This window comes from Rhamphochromis sp. 'chilingali' (genome assembly GCF_963969265.1).
Source record: "Rhamphochromis sp. 'chilingali' genome assembly, chromosome: 9".
NCBI lineage: Eukaryota > Metazoa > Chordata > Actinopteri > Cichliformes > Cichlidae > Rhamphochromis > Rhamphochromis sp. 'chilingali'.
In genome coordinates this window covers 21,859,772-21,883,261 of record NC_137936.1, presented here as the reverse complement: position 1 = coordinate 21,883,261, position 23,490 = coordinate 21,859,772, and the positions used below count along the sequence as shown (strand labels likewise).

At 38.5% G+C, this 23,490-nt stretch overlaps 2 protein-coding genes across 2 annotated transcripts in view; both read right to left on the bottom strand.

Annotated features, from left to right (window-relative positions):
* The window catches only part of iars1 (isoleucyl-tRNA synthetase 1), a 64,292-nt gene that overhangs the window by 19,528 nt on the left and 21,274 nt on the right, over nt 1-23,490 (bottom strand). The window contains exons 11-19 of the mRNA XM_080891730.1: nt 22,526-22,648; nt 16,421-16,512; nt 13,926-14,024; nt 8,172-8,298; nt 6,124-6,197; nt 4,110-4,304; nt 3,738-3,824; nt 2,727-2,810; nt 891-1,035 (exon numbers count right to left, since the gene is read on the bottom strand). Coding sequence (XP_080747856.1) covers nt 891-1,035; nt 2,727-2,810; nt 3,738-3,824; nt 4,110-4,304; nt 6,124-6,197; nt 8,172-8,298; nt 13,926-14,024; nt 16,421-16,512; nt 22,526-22,648 — 1,026 coding nt within the window. The remainder of the gene's footprint in view (nt 1-890; nt 1,036-2,726; nt 2,811-3,737; nt 3,825-4,109; nt 4,305-6,123; nt 6,198-8,171; nt 8,299-13,925; nt 14,025-16,420; nt 16,513-22,525; nt 22,649-23,490) is intronic.
* On the bottom strand, nt 19,743-22,408 carry LOC308402695 (vimentin). Its single transcript, XM_080891731.1, has one exon. The coding sequence runs from the start codon at nt 21,697-21,699 to the stop codon at nt 20,566-20,568; it is 1,134 nt and encodes a 377-aa protein (XP_080747857.1). The 5' UTR covers nt 21,700-22,408; the 3' UTR covers nt 19,743-20,565.

The window sequence follows — 23,490 nt, the reverse complement described above, 5'->3', positions numbered from 1 at the left end:
ACCTTGGAGTACACATTGACAATAAACTGGACTGGGCTAAAAACACCACAGCACTTTACAGGAAGGGCCAGAGTCGTCTCTATTTTTTGAGGCGACTGAGGTCCTTCAACATCTGCCAGAAAATGCTGAGGATTTTCTATGAGTCTGTTGTGGCCAGTGCGATCCTCTATGCTGTTGCATGCTGGGGGAGCAGGCTGAGGGTCGCAGATGCCAACAGACTTAATAAACTGATCCGTAAGGCCAGCAATGTTGTGGGGATGGAGCTGGACTCCCTCAAGGTGGTGTCGGAGAGGCGGATGCTGTCCAAGATAAAGACAATGTTGGATAACACCTCCCACCCACTCCATGACATGTTGGTCAGTCACAGGAGCTCGTTCAGTGAGAGACTGAGATTACTGAAAAGCACCACTGAACGACACAGGAAATCATTCCTGCCTGTGGCCATCTCCCTGTACAACGCATCCACTTAACACACTGTTTGCTGCTACAACTACACATGTTTCTTTTCCAATTATTTATTTATGAGTGACTTATGTATGTATGTATGTATGTATGTATATATATGTATATATTGTACTATTCTTAGTTAGCGTATTGTCTGTCTTGTCTTAATGTTGGTTTAAAATGGAGCACTGTAACAAAAAATAATTTCCCCCAGGGATCAATAAAGTATTCTGATTCTGATAATACAAGTTATTACTGCAGACTTTGGATTAACAACAAGTTTTTTTTTGTGCCAGCAACAACCAAATAATAATTCATTGGCGGATATTTGTAGGAAACTTACGTATTATGAGAAAGTGCTGTGGTTTGTGAAGCAGAAAAAGCTAGAGGAACACTGCAGGAATTGTAAAGATAATGAGTCTGACTTTTGTTCATTGCAAATGTACCTTCTGTAACCTTTGAACATTCTGCACCAGGAAGCGATAGGCATTATACCACGGCAGGAAGACATCCTTTAGCACATCTCGCACACCCTCCTCTTTGAAACGCAGGTTCTCTGCTCTCACTACAGGAGAGTTGATGAGGTACAGTCTGCAGAGAGGGACAGTGGAAGTGAAGGAGGTGGTGAGTGCAGATCAAATATTAGCGACTGACAATAGAGAAAACAGAGAGTATACAGGTACTGAATAAGGATAACCCCAACCAACCCCTGCTGATGGCTTGACTCCTTCACAACCATCTCGAAGGTTTACAGAGAAGGCAAATATCCAGTGACAGTTCTCTGGATGAAAGTGCCTCATTAATGCCACTCGTTACTACCAAAGTATGAAAAGAGTTTCACTTTTGAAAATCTATCTTTCTCAGTTCCATTTTAAATACACAGTGACTTTCATTTACATTCAGTCTTTCTAATGGTTGTTATTACACTACACAGCTGAGGGTCATGACTTTATGACTTACATAGAACATAATGCATGAAATTAATTTTCACATCAACAATATATGCATGATGTGACAGTTTTTATTTTAGTGTATTAGTTCATGTACATCTTGGCAAAGATGCCAAAGCTGATTTATGGAAACCAGTGAGCTATCTACAAGCTGAACCAAAGCTATGGTTTAATAAGTTTGATTTATGTTCATTTCTGTCTTACGCCACTTTGGAAGATCAATATTTGTGGATTAGAGTGTGTTCTTAAAACCTAACACAAGCGATTTTCTTTTAAAATTCTGTTAAGCACATTAAACACACACCAGCAGCCAATCAGTGTATGGAGGTATGAGCAAAAGTCTCTAAGCAGCCCCATCAGCTCCCAGCTGCACTGACAAAAGAGTCTGAGTTTTGTCCAAAACACAGTTAAAAATGAAAAAAAAAAAAACTCTCTATAAATGCTAGGAAAACATTATCGGATACTTTCTGAAAAGTACTAAAATAAAGTTATGTGACAGTGTGCATTTTCTCAATATAAAGTTGCACATGTCCATCCTGAAATGCTTCAAGGACATTTTGTCCCAAAACCTGTTTTTACCCAGCAGCAACCATCACAGTGCAAATTAATTTCTTGCCTCCATTAAAGCCACAGTTGACAAATAACGCATATTAGTGTAATATTCTCTGGCAGGCATCAGCACACTGATGGACATTTTTTTGGGGGGGGTTCTGTAAGCAAGCTGAATGATGATGAAACTTCACGCAACAAGCAATGAGTAATTTTAATAGCAGCAACACTGAGATTCATTTGGAAGAGAAAAAAAAAATACAGAATAGGCAGAATCTCCGACTGTAGGAGACGTAGTTGTCACTACTCAAAAGTACTAAAAAAAAAGTCCTTATAGTCTGTACATCAGTCTGCCTTTTGAAGCTCACTACACCATAATGGTTATACTGTAAGCACTGATTAAAGCCAGAAAAGTGAAAAATTAAGGTCTCAAATAGAATCCAATTGTTGCCTTTTTCCTCTTCATTTTAGCAGCTCTCTCCCCATCAGTGTATATGTGAGCATATGGTGCAGCTGCATAGTGGTTTATTCATTAGGCCATATGGCCATAGTGCTCTTCCTGCTCGGGGCAAAGGAGAAAGAATGTATAAAGAGGGGCATTTGTATGCATGTAATGTGCATGAGTGTGTGTGTAATGTATGTAGGAGTGGGCCCATTTGTATTTAAGCAGACAGCAATTCAAACTTTTTAAAACAAAAACACAAGTGAAGTTAGCCCACACCCTGCCACCGGCGCACACAAGCACTCACGCTTCACAAACACACACTCGCTCACAGAGCTGACCTGAGGGCATCAGCTCCATAGCTCTGCACTATCAGTCCAGGATCTGGGTAGTTCTTCTTGCGCTTGCTCATCTTCTGTCCATCGCTGTGGGATTGAGACAAGCAAAGTTATTAAAGCACGCATGCATTAAAGTGTATGTTGGAAACCATGCACTTAATATTCAAATTAGTCAAGTCCTTCCAGGTCAGTAGGCCGGCGAACATAGAGCTGCACTTAGACCCCAAGGCTGCAGAGAAGCAGCGGGTCTGAAGCCTAAATGCTGCATACACACATCACGCTGATTAAGAGTAAAAGGGGAGAAGAAAAACAAAGATGGGATAAATAGGGGGAAGAAAACTAAAATAAAAATGGTGGTAATGAGGTGAAGTAAATAGTGGATTTAGTGGGGGGAAAGCACAAAACACAATATGTGTTGGGAAATAGAAAATTTCTGCACAAAACGTGCAGGAAAAATAGCCCGGAATATTTGCTTTGTCAGCAAATCCTCTTAAAGAATGAAAACAAATATGAGCCTGCTACTGAATTTTATTCTGTTCCAAAGACCTCAGTTCTCCTCTGTGTACATGAAATATCCGTTGATTACTGGGAAAATGAATAGTGAGGTTTATTTGAGTCAGTCCCAGTTTTGCGATCCTGAAGCCATGATTACTCCTCAGTGCACAATTCTTCAGCTCAAAATCGCCCCAAGTGCGCAAACGAGTTTGCCATTAAGTCTCGAAAACTACACATTAGTGATGAGTTTGTGAAAATTAACATTTTAAGAAGAAATGAATAACTGGTATATAACAAATGGTATTTCAAAGTTATCAAATATCAGGAGACCCAAATACTTATGCAAAAAAGGTGTTATTCTTTAATTAAAATACATTTTACGAGCTCATTTAAAGGAGATGCACTATGTTTACTTTCATTAATTAGTAACAGCATATTTAGGGCAGATAATGAAGAAAATAAAAACGGGTCACCGTTTTGAGTAAGTAAACTGATGTTTTGTTAAGCAGACAGACTTACCTGGCAAGCACCAGTCCATTAACAATGACATTTTTGAAGGGTGGTTTCCCAAACAGGGCTGTGGAGAGCACCAACAGTGTGTAGAACCTACAGTGGGGTACAAAGACAAGTAGGTCAGGGAGACAATAACACAAAATTAATTTGTTCTCTTGGGTTGGACAGAGATTTTGAAAATTACACTCTTAATAATATAATTTCATACAGTTAAAAATAAATGTACATCATATTTCAGCAACACACTCATCCGAACTGTATTTCCATCTGCCAATGATCTTTTCTCATAATTTCCCTAAATTAAATTACTCAGGGAGCTCTCTATGTGTCAACTTCTTATGTGTCACTCATCAGTTCACTCATTCATCTTCAGTTTACCATCCTCTGGTCTGGTCAATGCCTTCAGCAATGAAGTCTGCTGGGAAACTGTCCTCAAACTCCTTCCTGTTTTCAAAGGGGTAGTGAACCTGAGCGTAAGGCATACTCCCACTCTCGAACCAGCAGTCAAACACTTCTGTGATCCTCCGCAGCACGCCCTTACCACGCCGTGAGGGGATTGTCAGATCGTCGATGCTGTGCAGATAAAGCAGAAAAAAAAAATTAACCAGCAGAAAATAAGAAGAAGCAATTACAGCTGGACTTCTGTTTCATTTTGAGTTTGGTTAGCATCACAAGGCACTTCTTAAACAGATGTGCATTACATGGAATAAGGTTTTGAGGCATTTGGGCTGCAGACCAGAACAAGGATTTTATAGGCTTTCACTGTTGAGAATGAGGTTTAAGAGGAGAACAATGGTAATATAAAGCTGGCTCTTACTGGATTAAGCTTTTTTTATTACAGCTTTGGGTAAAAAAGGGTATAGAGTTTTCTTTTCTTTTTTTACTGGTTTACTGATCTGGTCAGATTCAGCCAATAAATAAAATTGGTTATTTTTTGATAAATTAAGCTAACCTGACACAAACAGATGCACCTGAATATTGTCTTAATTATCAAGTGTCAGATAGCAAGAAAGGCCCCAAAACCCGTTAAACATTTATTTATAAGAGCAAGAACAAAAAAACATTAACCCAGGACGTCCAAAGAAAAGTGGATTAAGCAGTTACATAAAAGTGCTTTTCTATTCTTAAGAAGCCTCTTTTTCAATTTACTGAAGGAAGGATGTGAAAAATAAGTGAAGTTAACATTTTCTGAGCAGTACATCAGCTCTTATTTTTGCAGGTTGTTATGCAATGCAGGCAAAAGTATAATCTTCAGTATTTGATCACGCCACATGAGCATCTTTTCATAGTTTTTGGTTTGTTTGTTTTTTAAATAAAGAAAATGATTTCTTTAAAAGGTACATGTTAAGGACTGGTTAGATCAGAATTAACTGTTGATGAACTATGTCACATCCATGGTGTAAGTCATCATCTACAGTTGGGTAGATGAGTCTGAGGCAAAATATTAACCTTGATTTCTATCATGAAGGGCTGGGGTGAAACTGAAGGGACATTTTGGCATCATCTGGCTCCACTCATTCCAAAAAGGTTAGATGAATATAAAAATAACATGCCAATCATATGCTATGGCCTTTGAAGTGACTGGATCTCAACCAGGTGCACACTAATGGGAAATTTTGGACCAACATGTTAAGCTAACAAATTCAGCAACCACCATCAAAATACCAGATGAGTAAAAACATCTTTTTGAGAAACTGTGTTAATTCATCTATTAGCGTTCAAGAGATTTGGAGAATCAATGCCAGGGTGCACTGAAGCTGTTTTAGTATGCCTCTAGGGCTAGTTTTTAATGATGCACCCACACTGAGTTGTACCATGGATCCAGGTTTTTGGGTCTTGAAAGATGAAGTGTATTAAAAGTCAGGTTATCTAAAGGTGTGCGCCTAAGGTTCTACTAGATTTTAAGTTTTTAGAAACATTGCAGACTTTTCAGACATTAAAAGACAACATCCAATTGACTGCTAAATGGCTAATCAGATATTCTTTAATTAGAGTCTCTAATCTTGAAAGCTGCTAAAATCATTCAGATTACTGTTACAAACGTCATGCCCTGCATAGAAAAACAAACATGGAAGCTTGGTGAAAGCAAGCCCTTTCTCACTCATCAATTAAAGATGGCCAGCCCTGTGGAAGCGATTAAAGGCAATTAGTAGATGAAGGGCGGAAGAGAAAGGTGATCTATGCACAACAACACCCGTCTGGTTCAGGAAGACAGGTCACATTCGGGGAATCTGATGCAGAATTGAAAAATAAACTTGCACAATGACACACACGACCTCACAAAAAGGTATCACCGTGCGTCGATTCCTGTACAGTCTAAGGGTGTGACTCACTATTACAGTAGTAACACTGAGTACGTGTTCAACTGGATAGCTGCTCATTTGTGACTTACTTTTCCCGATGCAAATCAGTCACTTTGATTCCAGTCAGCTCTTCTAGTTCGGCCATGGATCCAATGCAAACCACCTAATGAGTATCCACACACACAGAGCATATCTTCAGTAAGCAAAAAACCCCACATTCATTAAATTTTTTATAAATATTAGAAAGTTAATCAATTATATAACCAACTGATCAACAGAAGAACATCTCACTTACCAACTAAACATAATTTGATGCTTCTCTGTTTTGAGAATGTACCAACTTTCTTTTTTTCTAGCATGAAAAATTATTACTTTTGTTTTTTTGGTCTGACAAAGAATTCATCTAAATAAATTCAAATATTTCACACTGTCTGAAACCACACTTTAGGCCCTATACACCAGCCCACTGAAATAACAAAAAAGTGAATTTATATAAAGCAGCAGATGTAAGCATTAGATTAAGTGGATAGATGCAATTTTCTTGATGATAATAGAGCAAACAACCCAATCACTTTTTATTTACCGTGCTCCTTCTGTTCAAATTGACTATTATTATTTGGCATACTCCTTTATTTGTTTTCTTACAAATTTTAATTAAAGAAAAAAACACTGCAGTTGTATTAAGTACAGCTATTGGCAAGCGTCACATTATGTTAGAGAAATACATATTTTTGTTGATTGCAGTATACAATACAGTGCATTTTGTTTAAATCACAGCTGACACAGTTAAACAACTTTAAGTAACAATTTGAGAGCTTTGGTTTTTAAAAATGTAACAAGTGCCTGTTCTCAATCCTCTCTGATAGCAAATTTTACATGTTTGTACTGTTGCACGGAACTTAAAACTAGGCCTACACAGCTCCCGAGTAACTTTACCTTCGAAAGTATGGTAAAGTGTGTTATCTGGTCTCCCCAGAGAGCTAACCTGTAGGCTCCGCTCTAGTTTTACTGGAGCACCAGGTAACATGGCCCAGATACACCACCGTCAAATGCAGAAGACAGAATGATAAAAAAAAAACATACCCAAAAAGCCAGGAACACAGAGCATCAGAACAAAAGAAAACAGCAATGATGAGACTGAAATTGTACTGAAACGTATAACGCTCGCTCACGGCTTCAGATTTGGGTGTGTCATTTGTTGCAGTGGGTGAGTGAGGGAGGCACCAGGGAGTGCGAGTGTTCTGGAAACAGTCAGAGCTATTTCCAGCAAGCAGGTCGCTGGCTGTCCCTCTTTGAGCCAGGGGACTAACACTTCATTTTTCAAATGCTCAAACAACCCAATTCTGACATCTCTATTTGGTTCAGTCTACTTCACATAGTCAGCTGGGTTTGGCAAGGAGCGTCCATAACAAAATGGACACTTACAGTCTGGCTCGCTTCTTCACTGTCTGCTTCTTTTAACTCATTCATTTATTATCCTCCCCTTTTTTCACCTCTCATTTTTCATTTCTATTCTGACCCCTCTTTCTTGCTGTGTTTTTCAGTAGCTTCTTTACCACCACCCTCTCTCCCAAAAACAGAAGCCATTTGTCTTGAAAGAGCTTTGAAGTTACCTCAACTGGCATGAAAAGAAACCAAAGACATTTTAGTTCATGATTATTTGCTGTTTACATTAATGAATTATTCATGTGTTGAGTTTATGGAGGCACTCTACAATGTGCTTAAGGGTAGCTAACTGCAACACGGAGTCGTGCTACACTCTCTGGCTTGACACCATGGTCACCTCGCTCTGCCATGCCAAAAAGTCTCTGCTACACAAGCCTCCACATACACAAATATTTTAATATGCTAAATCATTACAGAGAAACATTTTCACAGAAGCAATTTCTGAGAAGAACTGATTTCTGTAATATTGCAGCCCCAGTCTTTTCTATGATAAATAAAGTGACAGTTTAACTTTTCAATTATTGCCTCTGTTGCTTAGCCCAGATTGAACTCTGAGCGCCACCTCTTTAGAAAAGAAGAACTATCTTGGTATTTGGTAAGGACACAAAATGTGTGATAAAGTATAAAGACTTATCATCAGCATTAAGTACTCTATTAAAGAGTAAGAAGTGCATGTATGTGTTTTCCTGACCTCCTCAAAGTCATCGCTGACCCAGATGGGGATTGGTGTGCCCCAGTAACGGTTCCTTGAAATTGCCCAGTCGCGTGCATCTCTCAGCCAGTTGCCGAAACGCTTCTCACGCACAAACTCTGGAACCCTGCAGAGACACATTAAGATACGTTTTATAATTAAAGAGAAATACATAAAACAAACAAGGACCGTTAGGCCTCCATGGCCAACAATGGGGGTTTTTGCTCGAGATGACAGACTGCCATCATATCCTTGTTTAACCAAAACTAAAGTCTCACTTTCCCACTTTGCGACATACGTTAAGACATTTTTGATGTGCAAATCATAGATTTTAAGTGATATGTTTTCACAGAAAACATCCAAATAATGAATAAACATAATATTTTGAATACTTTTAGGATGAAAAAGAAATACACATTTGTGGCTCTGAATGATATATACACAACTCCCTCTGTAGACTCTGTAAAAAAAACGTCAGAGTATAAAAAGGGAATGTCTAGTGGCTGTAACTGCTACTTGAGTAGGCTCAGAGTATTAAAAAACAAACAAAACAACTCATTTTTAATAAAAAAAATGTATTGTGACATTTATACTATAACATTTTTACACTTAATAGACATCGCAAGAAACTTAAGACATTATACATGTTGTCTTTGTATAACAGGTTTTCTGACAACTATATTAAAATGTGCAAATGAGGCAATGCGTCATTAAACACACTAATTAGCATATTAAAAAGGAAAAATGCAGTGAAATTGACGCCTAAATTAGTTCTTTTGATTTAATTTTGGGAAGCAATTCTTCACTCTTGCTGTTATCATTCTGTCGACCCCGACACTCGTTACCCTCTCCACCCTGCTTGTGCTCTCTTTTTCACATCTCTTGTACCTTGTCCGTTGCTTTGAATGGTTGACCCTACGTATTTAAACTCATCCACCTTCACTACCTCTGCTCTTGGTATCATCACCTATCGATTTGTCTCCCTCGCATTCACATATTCTGTCTTGCTTCTACCATTCACCCCTCTTCTCTCTGGAGTATACCTCCACCTCTTCTGGCTCTCTTCCACCTGCTCCATACTCTCACTACAGATCACAATGTCATCTGCAAACATTATAACCTACTGAGACTTCTGCCTGACCTCATCTGTCAACCTGTCCATCACCACAGCAAACAAGACTGGACTCAGTGCCTTATGCAGTCCCATCCCTACCATGAACGCATCTGTCACTCCTCCTGCATATCTGACCACTGCCTCGCTGCCCTCATGTCCTTCAGCAACCTAACATACTTTTGAGGTCAGATACATGAGGTCAGACCTTGATGTTAGACGAGAAGGCCTGGCTTGCAGTCTGTGCTCTAATTCATCCCAAAGGTGCTCTATCATGTTGAGGTTGAGGACTGCGCAGGGCACCAAATTCATTCATCCATTTCTTTATGGACCTTGCTTTGTGAACTGGTGCTCAATCATGTTGGAACAGGAAGGGGCCATCCTCACACTGTTCCCACAAACATAGGAGCATGAAATTGTCCAAAAATTCTCACCATGCTGAAGCATTAGAAGTTATCACTCCAACACATCTTAATTGCTCTAGGGTCCAGTAGCGGCATGCTTTACACCACGGCATCTGACAGTTTGCACTGCATTTGATGATGTAAGGCTTGGATACTGCTACTCAGCCATGGAAAGCCATTCCATGAAGCTCTCTGTGCACTGTTTTGTGCAGATCTGAAGGCCACATGGAGTTTGAAGGTCTGTAGTGATTGACTCTGCAGAAGGTTGGGCATTATGCACCTCAGCATCCACTGACCCCTTTCTGTGATTTTACGTGGCCTAGCACTCCATGGCTGAGTTATTGTTGTTGACTATGGAATATTTTGAAGCGTGGAAATTTCACAACTGGACTTGTTGCACAGGTGGGATCCTATTATGGCAGCATGCTGTAATTCACCGCCTTAAGAGCAACGAAGCATACTGCATGCATAGGTTCTTGATTTTAACACCTGCAGCCACAGAAATGATTGGAACACCTGAATTCAACAATTTGGATGGCTGAGTGAATACTTTTGATAATCTAATGTATATTAATATGAAGTGAACACAAAAGCTGTGAAGGACATTTTAACCTAAAATTATTAAGTCATCCTACATTTTGATAAAAATTCAACAGTTACTGAGCTCTGAGTTGATGAGCTTCCCAGCAACTAGAACCAGCAAAACTGATAAAAGTGTTTTCTACCACTTTGATGGTGTAGCCTGTCAAAGTGATGATCATATGTATACAGAGCCTCCTGACACACTGCAGTCAAAGACAAATCCGTTTTGTAACTAACTGTATGGCCTCCAGCAGGGAAGGAAATTTTAAGAGATGTGTAAATTAAATTTTAGACTTGTGAATATCCTCTAAGGTCTATTATATGGAAACTGTATACATTACTCTTCAAGACACAAACTTACCCATACCCTGTATATTACTGTGCAGTCTCTCACAAGAAAATATTATTCCTTGCTGGCATCTTTACTACTCCTTTTTTTCAGCCCAGGATATAAATTTAAAACTGCCCCTTTATGAAGCTCAACTGCAAAGGTTAACATCCCCTCCGAGGCATCTTTCTCTTTTCTACCCCTTTTCTGCTCTTTCATTTTTATTTTGCCACTATCTCCAAATCTCTCCCTCTTTCGCTAATTTTTAAATAAATGTTACGCCCCACTTAAGAACGAAGTGTCGACTGGAGCGAGGGGTAACACAAAGTGAAAGGGAACACATGAACTACTGGAGAAATAGATGTCAGTATACAAGATTTATTGCCTAAAACTACTACAGTAAAACAAGCACAGGGAAGCTCTTTTCTTCAGGGTCTCCAAGGCCAAAACAATAAACAAAACACCCCACTTTAGCTAGAAATCAAAACCAAGTACTCACTAACCAAAACAAAATACAATGGCTGAGCTCCTTGTCTAACCAAACCAGGAGAAAACAGTTGAAACAAAAATGGCAGAGAACCCCTACCTGCTTCCACAATGACAAACTAATTAACACAATAAGGGTACACCTTTGCTTACAATAAAAGAAAGAAAAACCAAAGTTCACAGAGGGTAAGTTCTCACACACATACACACTAAGGCCCGCTGCCCAAAACTCTACAGCTCACAGCTCTGGCAAACATGGGGAAAATGGCAGGGGGTGTGGCAGTTTAGGATGGCAGACTATATGCCGTGGCTGACGAGCTGGAACACACCTCAGCTGCGGCTCATGAGGCAGACCTGCAACACAAGAAAAGGAGAAAAACAACTCTTCTACAGAGGGAGAGCCACTTAAATAAAACAGAGGGACAAGGCTCAACTAATCAGTTCAAAGCTATGTAAAAGCATACTGATAACTGGTGGTTTGACTCGTTTACAAAAATGCAAAATAGTGCAAAGTTCTATTAAAATGATCGAGTGAGCTATTCAGGGTATTCCCTGGCTATCACTCAGCTTTAGCTAGGATACGCTTTATTGGACCTCTGATCCTCATTAGATAACTAGCTAAGAAAATGCATGGATCAACAAACAGGAATATTAAACTGGAAGGCCGCAGTCACACAGGCCTAGAGACAGGTTGGTAGTCCCCCACACTCTCCAGACTTTAGTCTTTGAGCTGTTTTGAAATTTGACAAAAGTGTGATACAAACCAGAGCACGTTGGCCTAAATAAAAGTTGTTCAATGCACCAGCAGCAAATACATTTGTAGTTACTTTGAAATCGGTAAAGTCGTCGTATTCCATGCAAACTATGGGCAACTGTGGCAACCAGCAATTAAGCAAAGCAATCGCAAGGTTTTTAGTGTAGCACACTAGACTTCTTTGCAATCAATTTTTTCAATAAAGACAAATACTAAGAATTAAGTGTGCCAGTGAGCACATGAATGAATGAACTCAAAGAATACCTGAAAAAATGAAAGACAAAAAAAACACAGACAAGAAAGAAAGAAAAAAAATGAACTAGAAATATAATACTTGATTCTTAATGTATTTAACCCAAGTCTTTTCAGGCTAAGCTGATTACCTATTACGAAATAATGTGCTAAATTCACATGTCAGTGGCCGAGCTGTCTGCACCTTGAACCTCAAAAGAAATCAGCCACCCTTTGAGCATTCAAAAATTTAGTCGTTCATTTATTCTGACAGACGGGCATCTGGAGAATTCAAACCGAGCTCTCTGAAAAGACACTTAGCCTTTGTCTGAGCTGCACCATTTGAGATAAAATGAACAAATCACTTGGAGAATACATTAACTAGCACTTTAGAACTTTGCTTTCTCAAGTTTTTTTAAGCCTCTCATCAGCTAATATGAACTTTATATAGATGTATTGAACTCTACAAGGACTTTACTTTCATTAGGAAGCTGATGAGCTGGCAACCCTGACTGACAGGCAGACGGCCTTTATGGGACAAGAACTCAAGTCTGAAAATGGAGTCTAATAATAAAAAAATAAGAAGGTTATTTATATTTTTAATATGTATTTATACATAAAAATACATTTAAAATATCAACCTAATAAGAAATCTGCATAAGAATGCAGCCACACTAACACAGCCAAGTTAAAGTTAGTGTCAATGTTGCATGTCGTTCAAACACCTTTTAACTTTTTACTTTTTACTCCAGAGCTAAAACAATTTGACAGAAAATGAAAATTTTGATAAGGAGCTTGTTTAAGTTGCTTTTTGGGACAATGTTTGCAAAAAAAACAACAACAAAAAAACCAGAAAAAAAAAAAAAAATGGAGGCTTGGCTTACAAATTCTTCACTATTTTCTGAGGACATAACTGAGTAACATAACAACATGCAAATAATAAACAATTTTTTTGTTTTAAATCACTTGCTTCAGCACTTACGATTATCTCAGTTGTGCTCATCTATAATAAATGCTAGTTTTGTTGGGGTTCTCATTTTAAACATGCTCAGTACATATTTGAAACGGTTTAAACACGTGTTGATCAAGACATATGATAAAGTTGGAGGCTGCAGTTTGTAGTGTGGTGAATAGTTTTACACTATAATCACAGGTGTTTCTATTAGAATCTTGGCCATAACTTATAAATCATTAGAGTAGTCAAAGCAAGGATTATTCTACTTTACATAACCTTTAGCTAGATGTTCCTAAAAAACCTGCAACACTAGTACCTCTTAGATAAGGACCGTAGCCTTTAAAGTAGTGTGTGCGTTTGTCTCAGCTTCTCTGTATGTGTGTGTCTGGGCGTCTTCACCTTCCTAGCGGCTAGTCATTCATCTCAGTTTGACAGTCCCATTACTGGAGGCAGCTACTGTGGCTCAGAAAAGAGCATTGGGAGCACCAGGGGTAATACCACTTAGCAAAGCCATCATGCTGATGCCTACGTTTTCTCCATGTTCTGCCACTGCAATTAGCATCATGCTAATGTTTTACAGAAACCACCAGTCCCTGTTGACTCATGTTAAAAATTCCTTGAGAAAGAGTTTAACGCCATGTCAGATATAGAAAAATACCACAATCAAAACAACTTCTATTTAAAATCTAATTCTTTGCCATTCAAAACTACTATACCCAGTGATAGCTGCTCTGCAGAGACAGTCCAATAACTTGATTTAGTAGTGCAGAGGAGGGCTGTAATTGTTTTGGGACTCTATCTGCTGTCTGGCATGGTTTTTAAGAACACTTGTTTGGCAAGATGCTCGCAGCTGCCACTTCACTGCCTCCAAGCCAGTTATCATTTTTTCAGAAAAAAAGTTACCAATAGCATTTTCCATTGTTGTCCAGTAGATTCTCCACCATGTGCTCCACTCGGACAAACCAGCTGGGGACGGCTTTGTAGATGAGTGGTGTGTCAGATCTGAAAAAACAACAGCAGATTTTAAAAAAAGAAAGAAAAAAAAAGGATCAAAGAGGCATACCACATAAACTTTAACCTTGTGTGGTGTTCATTTTTGTACTTGTGCGAGCACTTGACAGTGACAGTGTTTGGACAAAAAAAAGAACAACGTAACAAATAACATATGTATGTATGCATTATTGTAGAGTCTACCTTACAATGTAAAGCGCCTTGAGGCGACTGTTGTTGTGTTTTGGTGCTGTATAAATTAAATAAATCGCATAATTTTCCTTTTGGTAAATACTGAAAATGAAAGACCAAAACACCGCACAAAGGTTAAAACGAAAACTTTACTTATACTCGAAAGTGTATTTTTATTTTGAAGTTGAGACATAAAGCTGTTTCAGGGTCTTAAATCAAACAAAAGGATCCTGTACAATACAGATAATATATTGATCTCATTTATATTTACTGTCAAGCCATAAAATGTAAAAACAATTTATCAATCTTTTTAAAATTATTATTATTATTACTTAAAAATATACATTTAAAAAATCTTCTGTAAAATACAGGTTTACTTGGTATTTCGTTATCCATTTTCTTTACAATAATCTGCTGTATTTATTATTGGATTTCTCTGGGTGACCTGATAGCTCAAAGGTTATGGCACATACCACATGGATCTCATCCTCTAGCTCAGAAAACCACCAAAGCACAAGTTTTACCTTTTAGGCAGCGAATAGTTCATCCAATAGTTACTTTGATCTCTACAAACTTGTGTCTTCTAAAGACTTAGAGAAAATATCTCTTCATATTTGCAAAGGTTAATTAATCTTGCTCAGGTCGCAGGGCAGCTGCTCAAAGTCAGAAAGTCACAAAGGCTAGGTTCACACTGCAGGTCTTAATGCTCAATTCCGATTTTTTGATCAAATCTGATTTTTTTTTGTCTGCTCGTTCACACTACAAATAAAATGCGACAGCAAACTCTCTGTAGTGTGAACGCTCAAAGCGGCCCGCATGCGCAAAAGAAGATGTCACACACAACGCGCTCTGTTTAGACCCAGAGCAAACAATATTGTTTGACTGATGGCCTTAATATAAAGACTTTGGACTTTACGTTTCCCAATTTTTGCTTTAAGTTATTTTGTTATTTACATAATAATGTAGATAACCTAATAATGATCCTTATTGCTGTTTTAGAGGAGCTGTGCTTCAAAGTTGCAGATTTCTGTCAGAATCTGCAGATTATACAGTACAAATAAAATGTTCACGTTTCTCCAACGTTGTCTTCCCAACAGTTTCACTGACATCTACACTGGATGGCCAGGAAGCGTTTGCGATGTCTTATCGGGCGCTTCTCCGGCACTGATAATTGGCGTCTGTCTCGTGTCAGTGACGTAAAAGACGAATTTAATGCGACATGACCGTTCAAACAGCAGTCGCTTTCTAAAACATCGGATATGTATCGGATTCAGTACCACATATGAAAGTGACCCAGATCAGATTTGAAAATATCGGATTTGTGCCGTTCACACTGTCACACCATGATCGGATATGGGTCGCATAGGGTTAAAAAAAAAAAAAATCGGATTTGATGCGCTTTCGCCTGCAGTGTGAACGTGCCTTAGTCAATTCAAAAAAACAAAAACCCACAGACAGCTGTGTGTTTCTACATGTGCCTGATGGTTTGTACGTGATGTTGGACTTGCACAGAGCACAACAAAGCCAATGTTACAGTGAATACACTCAAGCCTCTGTATGAACACCCCTTTCCTGCATACTAAACATTTAACTTCACACATTCTACAACAAAATAAGGCCAGTGGCACTCAAAGAGAAAATATTTCATTGAGTCAGGCTTAACATCTGTGACAAAAATCTCCTGTGTCCAGAAGTTTGAGTTTTTCTTCAACTGGTGCTTTAAAATCCCCGTGGTGAAAGGCAAAAATTTAAGCTGTTAATTTGAGTGACACAGAAAAGGATGCTGGAGGTAACATTAGCTTTTCAGTTTGAATTCTGTACATGTCTGATTTACTCCATTCATACAATCCCAACAGAGCACTTAGATCATCAAACCACAGGCTCCTAGCACAACCTAGGACTCGAATGAAGTCGAGAGGCGACCGGGCCTTTGCATCCGTGGCACCCAGACTCTGGAATAACCTCCCCGTTCATATTCGCACTGCCGAGTCTATCCAGTCTTTTAAATTACGTCTTAAAACTTATTTTTTTAATTTGGCTTTTGATTCTGTCTAGTTGGCTGTTTTAGCTTGTTGCGTTGTTACCTATTGTTTGTTGTCCTCTTTTATTGTTTGTTTTAACTGTCTCATGTTTTATTGACTGTGAAGCACTATGGTCAACACTGTTGTTTTAATATGTGCTACATAAATAAATTTTGATTTGATTTGATGTCTCACCTCCAGCAGAAGGGGTAATTATGTTTGTAGGAGCTGGCATTGACGAGGCGACCGTTCTCCTTCAGCCACTTGATGATATTTTTGTCAGCATCCTGTAACAGAACCACCAAACATGAGACATTGTTTAGAGAATGCTTTATAGCACAGAATAGGGCTGAAGAGCCACATGTCAATGTCATATAGGGTCAAAGATTTCAGCTGGCTAGGCATGGACAGATGTGCGCATTTACACTTTAAACTACAGCCAACTGTCATGTCACAGCATACTGAAAGAGTCTGGAGTAGTACATCTGTACATCACAGCTGCAAGGTGAGAAGTTAAAAAATCCATGGAGATCTGCCAGTGCTCTTCAGCTCATTTCAAAGTTAACTTTTATAAAATCACTGTAAGGTTTGCTCTTTGCACCCATGCACAAAAATTAATTAATCAATTAATGAATAAGCATCTAACAGTAATCACACTTCAGATCATGCAATAATTGTATCTAGTTGAATGAAAACTGCAGTGAACGTTTTGTGTTTTTAAGTACACTATTTGTGTCATATCGTCTTTTTAAAAAAACCTGCAGTACTGTTTTTTTCCACAATAAATAAATAAATATTACATAAATACAATATCTCAGCACTGTTAAACATTTAATAGTAAAAAATAAGTGGCACAATGTCATTTTATGCACTGTATAAATTGACAGAATTAAATCGAGTCCTTATTATCCTTATCCTTATCCTTGTATATAGCATTCGTATTCTTGTATATAGCATTCGTATTCTATTTTTATCTTATTGTATATTTTTATTCTATTTTATTCTACTGTATATAGTATATTATTTTATTCTATTCTGTACAGCTGTGTACTGTATTTATTCTTATTGTATTCTAATTTTTGCGTCATAACTTTTGCACTGTCCACTTCCTGCTGTGACAAAACAAATTTCCCACGTGTGGGACTAATAAAGGTTATCTTATCTTATCTTATTACAGACCACAGAGAGTATAAAAGACAGACATAGCTTCTGGGCAAGACAATATATGTCACCGTGGAAAAGCCTTAAACGTGCATTGTATCAATCTATGACCACCAGATGGAGGTTGCAGCAAAACTTCTCGTCCTATACAAGTCTACGAGAAAACAGCTGTCTATCCTGGCCTCTGTAAACACTTTCCTCTTGACCTTAAGGGCTCAGTCACTCATTTTGGATTATAGTGAATAAAAAAATTAAGTCAATTTTGTAAATCTTGGTCATATCTGGCAGCAAACTGGAGGATTATCTGTGTTATGAAGCTGTGCATTCATTGGCTAATGAGAGCCACTCACTGGCTAATGGAGATCTACTGAGCATGCAGTTTCACAGTCTCTTCCCCTCCTCTTCACATCTACTGTTTGCTACCAAGAAGATGACTGCAGCTTCGAAGCTGGACTTCACAAACCGACAGGTGACAGTTGCGTCCATTTTTTATACTGTCAAGGTCACCATACAGTGGACAATAGTGAAATAATTTAAAGTTTAGTTCTATCAATTAAGGCTGCAGTAATTCATCGAGTAACTTGAATAATTTCATTATAGAAAGTCATCGGTGCAAATTTCTTTGCTTCGAAAGATCTGTTTAATCCACACCTCCATAGCACTCAGTTGTCACCATGTGAGCAGTTTAATGTGGAGCCAGAGTCCGTCTACACAAAAAGGATGACGAGCAAAGAGGCGGAGCCTTTATTCAGGCAGGCACTGGTGTATTTTTAAAATGGAAACCTGTGAATAGTTCATTTTGAACAACTGTTATTTCTCATTAATAAGCCAAAAATACGTTTTTCTCCAATTACTCGAAAAATTGAAGAATTAATCGATTGAATACTCTATTACTGAAATAACTGATATCTGCAGCGCTACATTATATTATGCTCCATAGTATTATATCAATAATAACTGTCTCTACCTAACATATTTCACATATCCTAATAGCATGTTATTATGGGATGTTTACTGAGCAACTTTCAGTTTTTACATTTTATTTCTTAGAAGATTTTCAGTACACTTCAGGGCTACCATACCTTTAATACTTGGTGAATAGACCTTGATCAGGGGAATTCTCTGGAAACTTCAATATGAGTATGACTTTTCTTGCAGAAAATCCAAGGTAATTTTGCAACCAAGGCCAGTCTACCCATACAACTATGAAAAATGGAGCTCAGTGTTTATGGCAAACAGTCTAATATGGGGTCTTATCATCCCATATTTTATGTCCCTCTAGCCAAGTGCAATTCACAGGATGCTCATAGATACGACTTTTCAGCAAGTGCTTGGCAGGTGGCCGTGACCTCTTTGCAGAGAGTTCCCATGCCAGCCTCCCACCCCTCTTTCACCCAGGGATAAATTTTGTTGTGTCCTGACCCATGCTCATTAAAGCATGAAGATACACCTGTGATGTGCACAGGAAAATTGGCACTGAGAGAATGAAATAATTTCACCACCTGGCCAATTCAACATAAATAAGACTTAAGCAGTATGTTATAAAATTACTCACATGCATGTGATTTCTTTGTAATTAATCTGCATCTGATTTAAGGTTCCAAAACGCTCATTTATTTTCTGTTTGTGCATCTTACTTACCCCAGCTACACAACCAAACCCAGTTTGCACAGATGAAAAATAATATAGGGTGAAAGTTTAGATTTGCATAAAAGTTAGTCCCGTTGTGACACCCACAGTATTTACAGTTTATTTACAGGATAATGAAGAATAGAAAATAGCAAAAAAAATCCAAATTCAGTGGGCTTGACTTGGTCAGATGCTGCATTTTATCACCTTTATAGAGAGATTGCTATAAATGATGAAGGAGGACTGTGAGAACATTATTTCTAAAGAAACACCACATGAGCCAAATCTATTTCTGCATCGTTTGAATTTGTAGTAAATCATAGTAAAAATCTGGGTTTTCTTAAGTGCAAGATAACGGTCCTAACCCGACCCTGCCCTGACACCTCCAAACAAACAGACCAAATTTTATGCTCTGAATAACAAAAATCATGTGAAACCTATCCACTAAAAGAAGAAAAGCAAATTATGCATTAAAAAAAAGACTCAGTCTTCCTATTAGGACTTTGATAAGAACTTGAATGTGGCAAATAATCAGAAACACTCTTTGTAGTGTTTATATTTTTGAATTGCTATGAAAAACAATTTATCCTTTTTTTATGAATGCTATTTTATCAGGGAAAAATTGCGTGAGGGATTAGGTTTGCTATGTATTAAATGGGCATTTGTTTGTCTACTCAATTTATTATTTGTAGGAAAAGACAAATTAGGAAATGACAACATGTTAAAGAACATTCATTACTAATATTTTGTATGCACACACTTAAATCTTTATTAAATTGGTCAACATTAGTGTGAATGGTCAACAGTTTTGTCAAAACATTCAGAATTAACTGGAGTTGCTGTAAAGATCAGTCACAATACTACGATTATATATTGCTTTGCTTGAGTTGAGTGTTTCATTTAGAAGACAGACGGGTCCAAAACCTTCATAAAGCGAGACAATGATGGCAAAAAGTGACAAACTGTAGCAAAGGGAAGTGATAACAGAGAAGGTACAACAGTCTTTTCTGGGAAAAGACAGAAGATAAATTTAGCAGGGGTACTGCATAAGCATGAGCAAAGGAAAGCAACGAGGAGAAATGAGGACTCCAAAAAAAAAAAAACCCCAAACATTCAAGAGTTATAGGAAGGCAATGAATAGGAATGAAGATCATTTTGAGAATACATAAGGAGAATATGATCACAGACAAATAAGGAGTAGGAAAGGGCTGGGTCTTATATCTCAATAAACTGTTAGGGGAAATCCAAAACTACACAAGCATACATATAAGATTACAAGAATAGATCAAAACTCTTCCTTATATGATGCAGGCAGAGTTCATGTCAAAAAATATGTACCCAAAATTTATAACACCTGATTAGTGGAGTCATGTCTAGGCAAAGTGTCAGGAGAGGTGTTGGCATCTGTGCTCAGAAAAACACATTTTTAAAAAGCCCGCAGAAAGAATAAGGGTAAGAAATAGAGTGAACTGATCTTGAAACTCCATGATACTCTGCGGATCCTCTTTGTGACCATTCTTTAAACTCGCCGCTGATCCTCTCCCATGTAATTAGACATCTTTGGGAATTCCCAACCTCTCCTCTTCTCCTTCCAGCAGCTTCCTGTAGGTTGCAATCTCTGCATCCAGCTTGAGCTTAATGTGCAGCAGTTCCTGGTAGTCTTGGAGATACTTGGTCATCTCCAGTTTGGTATCACAGAGCTGAGACTCCAACTGAGCGATGACGCTGTCTAGGTTCCCCACCTTATCCATGTGGGAGATCTCCATGTCCTCCAGCTGCTGCTCCAGGGCGGCATTGCGAGCCCTCAGACCATCAATCTGATTCTGAAGATCTGTCACCTGGTTGTGGAAGGTGGTGATCTCCTCTTTCATGGTTTTCATGTGTTCTTCATGTTTGCCAGCATGGTCCTTGAGATTGTCAAACTTGGTCTTGTACCACTTCTCTGCTTCTTGGACATTGCGAGCAGCAACAGCTTCTATCTCTGCACGCATGTTACGCAAATAAGCAGCCAGATCAGGGCGATCGCCATCCATCTCAGCACTAATTTTTGAGTCCTCAATCTGCTTCATGAGGTCAGCCACTTCTTCATCATGCAGCTTCTTGAGAAACTCTATTTCGGCCACCAGTTGTTCTATGCGCTTCTCCAGCTCAGCCTTCTGCAGCGTGGCATTGTCAACATCTTGACGAAACTCCTTCAGAATCATTTCTGCTTCTTCTTTAAGTGCCAGCTCCTCCTCCAGCTTAAGTCTCCAAACTTCTACTTCTTCTTCGATGTAGCCACGTTCAATATCAGCTGCTCCCTTCTCATTAGTCAGGACCTCAATTAGCTCTCGCACCTCTTTAAATTTGAGCTCGTATTCTTCTCCGATGCCCGTGGGGCCTCCCTTATAGCGGCTCTGCAGGGCAGTTAGCTCAGCTTGAAGAGAAGCATTTCTCTGTTCGAGTGCCTGAACTTTCTGAATGTATCCTGCGAACTTGACATTGAGTTCCTGCATTTCCTCTTTCTCATTGGCATGGTGCTGATGTATCTCTGTGCCCACCTCGATGGCAGTTCCATGATAACCCGAGCGTCCCCGGCTGTCATAAGAAGCTCCACGGCACCGGGAAGGTGACGGACTTTGAACTCTCGCTCTGCTGGCACTGCTAACTTGCAGACTTTTCTGGCTGTAAGATGCAGCTCTCATGTTGTGTAAGATACCGGCTTTGTTTTTCAATTTACAGAAGAGTGGCTGCTCTTTTGGCTTCTTGTGTAGCAAATATTGCGACTGACAGTCCCCTAGACTGTCTCTGAGTTTTTATGCAGTAATAAAGAATGTCTCAGACACCCTTGAAACTCACGCTACACTTTAACACATTTCAAAAGTGGATTATGACTGACTTTCGGAGAACTGTGGCTGCACACTCTTTATTAGCTAACGCTGTATTGTTAGTGGCCAGGCAGGTCACTCCCTGGCCTTTGCACCAGGATGTGAAATAGTGATGAGATCATATATGAATGCTCTTTTTAACTCATTATTCTCTTAGGACTCTAGTTGGGTGTGACAGACTTGAAGAGGCTATCCAGTGCGCTGGTAAATGACAATGTGCTTTGGCAGCAAGTTTTTCCAGAAGACTGCTCTGACACAGATTCCCTCAACTTCACATTTAGACAGTTTGAGTTAAGAATTAGTTAAAGGTAAAACATTTTATTGCAAGTATAGCTAAAGAGAATATATCTAAAGCATATTTCTAAAGAGGACTAACAACAGAAATTTGGCACATATCATGAAATCTTTTAGAAAGAGAAAGTCTATTAAGAAAAGACGCATTTCCAAGATACAAATGGAGGAAATCGAGAACAGTTGAGGAGTGTGAACTGATAAGGCAGAAAATGAAACACTGAATTAATCCAGCTATCAATAATGTTTAAATATTTATCATGTGTATCATATCAGCGGCTCCTATTGTGGGTAGAATACATGCAATGTTTGCTAACCTAATCTGCATGTAAATGCATGAAGTGTCACTCACTTTGACATACTGTCCCACAAAGTCAGTGACCTCTGAAGTGAAGCAGCCCGAGGCGTCCACAGGGCAGATAGGAGCCTGGTCCTTCTGGATGATGTTGTATTCAGTGCACACCCTATAATCATCCTACAGAGAGATATTACAGTTTAGAGATGGGTTTGTCTGGCATCTTTATTATCAATACAGTCTTCTGTATTAAACCTTTTCACGGCTGTTTTTCTTAGATTTATAGTATACATATTATTTATTATTTTACAAATACAATTTGCACTACCCTCTTGCACAATGTCAACTACAGTTTTACTTTTGTTTTTTTTCACTGTATATATAAACTTTTGCATTGCCTAGTATAAGGCCCTTATGCAGTGCCTGCGGCACTTTTAAGTTAACTCTTTGTTATTTATCCTGCTGCTGTAACAAAATAATTTCCCTTGTGGGATCATCTAAAGTATCCATCTATCTATGCTTCCATCCATCCATCTAATCTCTCTCTGTGTGTCACAAATATCCACTTATAACAAAGTCACATGTAATGAAAATGTAAATGAAATAAATTAGAGTACACAATCTTAATGTTGATCATTTCATCTTAAGCTCACTTTACAATTCCATTACTGCATATAGGTGCAACCAAAAGTGAACCCAGTTTCGACAGTGTAAAGATATGTTATGACTCCATATTAAATTCCTTGTTGAGCTGGATACTTTTTTGCAGTGTTGAAACAAGCACTGCTGGTATGTGACAGCTATGCATGAAAGATCTGAGCACTGTCCGGCTGCAGATGTAATTTGTATTCAAACAGCCTGTCAAAACCCAAGATAGATGTGTCACATGGTCATTTCACATCTAGTCATACAATACAATTTGAAGAACATAAATTGACAGTTCTTTCCCTTTTACTGTACAACTTCAGAGCTAATGTGCTTGTTTTTGATATGGTATTATTAACTGAAGAAGATCTTTTTCA